This window comes from Sinocyclocheilus anshuiensis, unplaced genomic scaffold, assembly GCF_001515605.1.
Source record: "Sinocyclocheilus anshuiensis isolate Anshui unplaced genomic scaffold, SAMN03320099.WGS_v1.1 scaffold2129, whole genome shotgun sequence".
NCBI classification, from domain to species: Eukaryota; Metazoa; Chordata; class Actinopteri; order Cypriniformes; family Cyprinidae; genus Sinocyclocheilus; species Sinocyclocheilus anshuiensis.
This window is the reverse complement of record NW_015552540.1, coordinates 361,604-368,991: the sequence shown is the minus strand read 5'-3', so window position 1 is coordinate 368,991 and position 7,388 is coordinate 361,604. Positions and strand designations below refer to the sequence as shown.

The following is a 7,388-nucleotide window of genomic DNA, read 5'->3' as shown; positions in this document are numbered from 1 at the left end:
TATATATATATATATATATATATATATATAAAGTTTTTAACAATTTCTAAATAAACTATTTCCATTTAATTTTTTAACACAATTTTTGCAATAAACTTCCTGTGTTAATCCCAATCAGCACTTGAAAGGACATCCAAATGTGGTTACTCAATAGGATTATTTGCTTAGAAACAACAAGTCTGTAGATAAGAGCACCATATCTGATGGTCGACATGAAGAACAGATTAATATAGGCTAACTGAAATACATAATAACAGGTTCAGTCTCTCACACGCAAAACACACTCACACAAGGCACACGTGACAAAACAGAAGAAACGATGAGTGGCTTTAGCTTTCCTGTACAGTACCAAACACAGATGACCTAACAGACAACAACTGAACAGAGACCTCAGTCAAGCAAACATCTATGAGCAATTACACGGCAACACCAAGGACACCTCGTAACCTCACCATCTACGCCACTGCAGAGCCTCCAAACAAATCATTCCTTCTGAAAAATTCAAGAAGAGCGGGACGGAAGGAAAGGAGAAAGAAAAAATGAATGAACAATCAAGCATGGTAGCCACAAAAAAAAAAAGAGAGAGTAAATCCTTACTTTCCACACAAAGTATACATTTAAGTTCACTGAACTCACAAGCTCTCACTCTAGAATCTTCAACACTAAACAGTGTTCTTTTGGCATTGAGCAAGAAAACATGGATGCAAAATTGTTAGAGAATTAAATTGTTTTAAAAACAGTCATGAATTACATTTCACATAAGAATCATGAGGTCAGACATTGGCAATCTGTAACAATGCTATTACTTCCAGTTGTTAACCTGAACGTAAAGGAATGCTTCTTAATGGCCCATCAAAATAAAGGGAGTGTTCATCAAAAAATGATTTAGTCATCATTTACTCTCTTCCAAACCTGTATGACTTTCTTCTGTGCAACACAAAAGAATGTTTTAATGGGGTCTAAAACAACACTGAACCCCACCAACTTTCATTGTATGGGGGGGAAAAAAACACTGAAAATATCTTCTTTTGTGTTCCGCAGAAGAATATACAATATGAGGGTGTGTAATCGATGACAGAATGTTCATTTTTGGGTGAACTTTCCCTTTAAAAGCATTATATAAAATAATCCTACATGTTTCGGTGAAATGTTATGGATTGGCAAAGACAACAAGTTTTGCTGGGAAAAGAACCAAGAGTCCGGCAGACGGTCCGATCGCAGCCATTGTGCCCTGTGGAATCAGACAAAATATAGACGATTACAGAATATGATGGGTAAAGGATATAAAAAGTGTTCATATTATGTTAAAGAGGTTGAGACAAAGCTGTGAAGAAAAAAGAGCGTCAGTTTCCCAGGAGACAAAACCCAAAGTAATTTTAGCAAGCCAGAGAGGAAGAAAAACGCTTTCAAGTTTACATATACATTAAATAGCTAGATAGATAAGTATATACAAAAGTAAAACAAAAAATATATTTGTTCTCTGTACACGGCAACGATTATCATCGTTTACAAAAACACCCTTCAGTCATCCTGTATGTCCCGTTTTCTTCCCAATGTTTGGAAGTCTCTTCAGTCAGTTTCGGTCCTGGGTCAGTCTAAAGAGATGACATCTGGGATGGGTCCATAGATGGCAGACGTGGGGGCCGATTCGGAGGTGGGGCGTGGGGCGGGTGGATATCCGAGGCATTCCCGCAGGCTGCTGGAGGACACCAGGCTACTCCCGTTAATGGGAGGGAGGTTGTTGCTTGCGGGGGTAGAGGGAGGGTCCAGGAAGAGCTGGGACGAGCCGTATGGGAGAAAACGACTCAGGAGGTGGTCGTGATCTTCAGAGGCTGATGCGGCTGCTGCCATCACCATGTTGTAGTGCTGGAGGGACAGGCAAAAAAAAAAAAAAAAGAGTCAGGCAAACTCAAAAGATGGTCGCTAGAGTAGCTACATCAAGTTTAACAGTCAGGCCAAGAAAAGTTTGGATTGTTACCTGATGATTCTCTCCTTGTAAAAAAGGAAAAAAGTTGAGCTCTGTAACAGATAAATCAGCACAGATGTTAAAGCCTAAACAAGCAAATTTTCCACATTAAACAGGCTCCTAATGATGTTTGGGTGCAGTACCTGACAGGTCAGCGGGTGTAGAGTAGTAGTGGCGGTAGTCCTGAATGAGGGGAGGAGGTGGGGGAATGTAATTGGTGTCCACCTGAGGCATGCTGGGAGTTCGACTCACAGGAGATGCTTGTCTGTGGAGATTTAGTACCCTGTGAACACGCCAACAAACAAGCTAGCTTGAGTAAAACCTTTCGCAAAACCCACCCATAGAATGTTATTTGTGCATATTTAAGAAGCAGAAAATAATTTGTTCGGTTTTACTGAAATGATACTGAAATGTACCCATTATCCATCTGAGGAGAGATGCTAGATAGCGAGGGGCAGCTTTTCTTCTGAGGAGGTTCTTCATCTTCCTCTTCTTCAGACGAGCTGTCAAGAGTCAAATCAATCACCTCCACTTTTTTGCTGTTGCCTCCACTGTTGCCGTTTGTTTGAGAGTTCTGCTCCAACACTGTTGTACGACATACACCTGATTACATACACACACACACACACACACACACACACACACAAACACGCAGCAGACGGTAAACCAAATATTTTCATGGTGTATGTTCAGTTTATATAAGCATGTGTATGGCAAGGCGGGATGGCATTTCTCAGGGAAAGGTTAATGTCACATCCATTGTTTGCCACTATCGACCAGATCAAGAAACACTCAAGAAACATTTCTCATAATTAAAATGAAAAGCTACTATGAAAACCTTTTTTTTTATGACACGCTGATGAATAGAAAGTTCAAAAGAACAGCATTTATTTGAAATTATTTGATTTGATTTTTTATTAATTTTTTTGTAACAATGTAACAGTACTGTCACTTTTGATAAGTTTATAAAAAACTTTTTTAAACTTTTTTTTATTACTTAAAAAATCTTTAATTATCAAAATACAATGCTGTGCAAAATTACTGTATTAGGGCTTTCAAAATGCCTTAGACCAATTCTCAATTTTCAAGAATGCACCCAAAATGCATCCTGCAGCACTTCCTCAACAATATGAGGAGATGATCAGCAGTAACTGGGACTGACCATCAATACCATTGTATGAAGCCGACACCTCCTGCACTTCCCTTTTCGACCTCATGGGGGCCCAGCTGCCATCTTCTTTGAACTGGATTTCGTCACAATCTAAACAGCTGTTCAGAATCTCCATAAACAACCTAAGGATGGACAGAGAAATGGGTAGGGAAAAGGAGAGGAAAAAGACACAAAGAAATTAGAGAAGAGAGAATGTAAATTTAGGGATCATCCAATCAATGGAAAACAGCTGGAAAACTTCATGCAAAATCAAAATTATATTAGAAAAAATAAATGTGAGTTTATATTGTTACATAAATATTTTGACCACAACTATATATGTGACCCTGAACCATAAAACCAGTCATAAGTAGCACAGGTATATTTGTAGCAATAGTCAACAATACACTGTATGGGTCAAAATTATTATAATTTTTCTTTAAGCCAAAAATCATTAGGATATAAAGTAAAGATTATGTTCCATGAAGACATTTTGTAAATTTCCTACCGTAAATATATCAAAAATAAATTTTTGATTAGTAATATGTATTGCTAAGAACTTCATCTGGACAACTTTAAAGGCGATTTTCTCAATATTTAGATTTTTTTTTGCACCCTCAGATTCCAGATTTTCAAATAGTTGTATCTCGGCCAAATATCCTATCCTAACAAACCATACATCAATGGAAAGCTTATTTATTCAGCTTTCAGATGATGTATAAATCTCAATTTCAAAAAATTGACCCTTATATAACTGGTTTTGTGGTCCAGGGTCACATATAATATATATATATATGGGTGCTTTTTTGTCACATACAGGACACACCCATGTGGGCTTCTTTTCATTCATCTGAATGTAGAGCGTAGCATCAAAACACTGCAGGTGTGAACACGTCAACGCCCGACACGGAATCATTAGCCGCATCTTTCCCAGCTGCGTAACACAAACAAAAGCACAGACAATCATGAAGGAATTAACACACACAGACATCCCACATGGAAAAAATCCAGGCAAACTCACACACACATATACATAAACAGATGTAGACTTGGACACAGACCAAAGAATAAAAAGAGAAACATGAACAAAACTTATATAATCATGGCAACATACAACTGACATTAAACAGCCTAATTGTTTTAGACAGATTTATGAGTCATAATATATAAAAAGCTCTGAATCTGATTTCATTTTGAGTTTAAAATAAAAAACGTCAGTCTTTGCTTTGTGTGATCTTTACTTTGAAACACTAGAATCTTAAATAATAATATGTTATAAAGCTCTGGTTCTCATAAGGACTTTGTAAGGTCCTATAGCTGGTTGCAACAGACCTGTCAAGTGAAAAAAAAAAAGCCTTAGTGATAATTAGTTTGGAATTGTAATTAAGAATTTTCTTAGCTTAAGAGGTTTGTTGCAGCGGGTCCTTGGGCTTAAACTAACATGAAGACCAAAAATTGCTCCAAAAATATGCATTATTGTGTATGTGTGTGTGTGTGTGTGTGTGTGTGTGCATGTTTAACCGAGTGATCGGACAAATAAGATGCTTACCGGACATAATAATGAAACTCTTAGGCTGGTGGTTGCTATTTCACTGTCAGGGTCTGCCGTTAACTTTTCCTTTACTGCAGGACATGAGCAAACGCACACATTAGCAGCTGAAAACACACAGAGATCTTTACAACTGCGTTACTATTAAAAAATGGCTTTGAGTTATTAATAAAACTGGAGGAATGAAAGAACAATATGGTCACATTTAACCTGGCAATAATAAAGGATTGAACACTTCAATACATCATATTCACACCTACAAAACATTCAGAAGGTTGGGATTAGTAAGATTTTTATTTCTTTTTGAATGCAATTAATATTTTTATACAGTGTGGATACATTAAATTGATATAAAGTCACAGTAACCACATTTATAATGTTAAAAAAAGTTTTCTGTTCTGAAAGGTCAACAAAGAATCCTGAAATGTATCACAATTTCCCCTAAATATTCCGGAGCACAAGCACAATTGTTTTCAACATTAATAAGAAGAAATGTTTCTTGAGCACCAAATCAGCATATGAGATTGATTTCTGATGGGTCATGTGACAATGTGACACTGAAGACTGGAGTAATGACTGCTGTAAATTCAGCTTCACGACTCCTGAGCAAGAGTGAAAAATTTAAGGAATCTACCACAGAGAGTACCAGGATTGCTCATTGCTTGCCGAAGTAAGTTATACGATAAGGAATGACATCATTCATGAAGCTGAATATTATATGTAGGTGCAGTATTATGCGCAAGAAGATGAATATGTTAGCTAATAAGATATAGGGATCTGTGGATGAAGTAATGAACTCCTGTCTGCCTACAGTAGTCTCAAAGTAAAACAGTGACGTTTTTTTTTTTTTTTCAAAATCTTTTTCTTAATATGCATTAACTGCTAATGGTCAAGAGCATTCATCCATCACAAATGCATTTCCAGAACATATCAAAGGTAAATGAGCATTCACAAAGATCACAAATTATTTCAGATAATGTATAAAACTGCAGGGAAATATTTACGATTAGCACAGACCACAACACAGAGAATAGACTTAAAGCATTTAAATTACTAATATGCAAGTTAATTCATTTCTGTTTTATGTCATTTCCATCAATACTCTACAAAAAGTATTTTTGTTTTTCTGAAAAATTACTGAAATAAGGGCATCTGCAAGAGTGATTTTTATTTTGATATTAATTTTTTTAGCTGTGCCTCAAAAGCCACTCCGAGAAAATACTAAAATACTACATACATGCTGACCTTTTCACACAAACTGCATTAAGCCGATGCTATAATTGGCCATCATGTGACTGCAAATGGCTGCAAGACACATATGGGGAGCTAAAAATAAATGTTGATTTCAACAAGAGTTCCTATAATAGGCTTGCTTGATTTGTCTTATTAGACCACAAACTACTTTCCATCCTTTCCCATAAAAGGTGAAAAAAACATTATCAAACAAATTTTGCAGTACTTGTATTCACAAATCAGTAGAGGGAGGGATTATTATTAACTTACACGTCCAATTTCTGAGGTCCAGGACACTACGATGGTGTTGGGGACAGTTGTGGACAGTCTGATCAATGAGGTAATGTTGATGGGTCTGCTGGGCCTCTTTGGTTCCACGCCATTTTTGGAAGGAGGCAGATATCCCTGGTGAAAAACAACAAATGATGAACTTGTGTATTTCATTCAAATAAAAATATTTAAAAGAATTTTTTTGTTTTAAACAAACAGCGTTGTGAAAATGTAATTTACTGTAGACGCCAACAGTGTCTCGACCATGTGTCTCAGTTTAGAAAGATGGATAGATGGACAAATGGACTGTAGAATGGACTGTAGTTTAACTTACTGGGAGATTACACGGTTTCCCATTGACTTTAACACAAAGATTAGGGGGGAAGTGGTCCTCCTGAGGGCAGCTTGTCTCTGATAGACAAAACCTGGATTAAGCAGAAAACAGCAGTCTAGTGCTCTGAAGTTTTATACAGTATCATATTTATGCAAAACGTTTCAGTGTATCAAAATGTGAATAACTTACCGTAACTGTACTTGCACTGTAAAGTCACATTTGGTCCCCGATATGTCCCTATACAGAGAGAAATTCGAAAACTACTAATTTGAGATAATAAATGAGTCCAACATGACATCACACAATCAGTGCCTTATAGACACTCCTCTTCTTATTTTGGGATTTTGCTTTGTAACATCATTATATAATTTCTGAAGGAAATGTTATGAATAAACAGACTTACATTGAGCTGCTGACTTGTTGGACCTGCTGTGGCGTCAATGCAAATGCAAAACACGTTTCCTGAAACCTCTGGCTGTTATCTGAAGCTGCAGAGAGAGAAAAATCCAGACAAGAAAAATAACTACACTGAAACAACCTTACATAAAACATAAATTTTCATAGTTCACATCCAATGCTTACTGTGAACAAAACCCCCTAACAAAGGGCCACAGCTACTGCCCCTTCCAGTGTCCTGTAGAAGCCACCTGCGCCCCTACGTTTTGGCGTAGGCCAGGGCTTCACAAGAGGATCAGCTACTACTACTATCGCACTACCCAATGAGTAAGACTGGATAACACTGGAAAACGTACCCGTTCTACTTGGAACAGGGACGTTACGTAAGCTCCAACCTTCCCGAAGGAGGTTTCGGAAGTCTGGCTGCCGAGGGGACGGAGGAGCTCAACAGGGTCTACTATATGGACTCTCTGGAGTGGTTTTAGCAAGC

The 7,388-nt window shown here is 37.3% G+C and overlaps 1 protein-coding gene across 1 annotated transcript in view; it reads right to left on the bottom strand.

The window, feature by feature from the left end:
• Positions 1 to 985: 985 nt before the first annotated feature.
• The window catches only part of LOC107663934 (E3 SUMO-protein ligase PIAS1-like), a 6,767-nt gene continuing 364 nt past the window's right edge, over positions 986 to 7,388 (bottom strand). Inside the window, exons 2-11 of the mRNA XM_016454342.1 lie at positions 6,906 to 6,990; positions 6,692 to 6,739; positions 6,503 to 6,593; positions 6,169 to 6,303; positions 6,068 to 6,075; positions 3,129 to 3,259; positions 2,383 to 2,569; positions 2,110 to 2,249; positions 1,979 to 2,019; positions 986 to 1,866 (exon numbers count right to left, since the gene is read on the bottom strand). Of these exons, the coding sequence (XP_016309828.1) occupies positions 1,591 to 1,866; positions 1,979 to 2,019; positions 2,110 to 2,249; positions 2,383 to 2,569; positions 3,129 to 3,259; positions 6,068 to 6,075; positions 6,169 to 6,303; positions 6,503 to 6,593; positions 6,692 to 6,739; positions 6,906 to 6,990 (1,142 nt within the window). The 3' untranslated portion in view covers positions 986 to 1,590. The remainder of the gene's footprint in view (positions 1,867 to 1,978; positions 2,020 to 2,109; positions 2,250 to 2,382; positions 2,570 to 3,128; positions 3,260 to 6,067; positions 6,076 to 6,168; positions 6,304 to 6,502; positions 6,594 to 6,691; positions 6,740 to 6,905; positions 6,991 to 7,388) is intronic.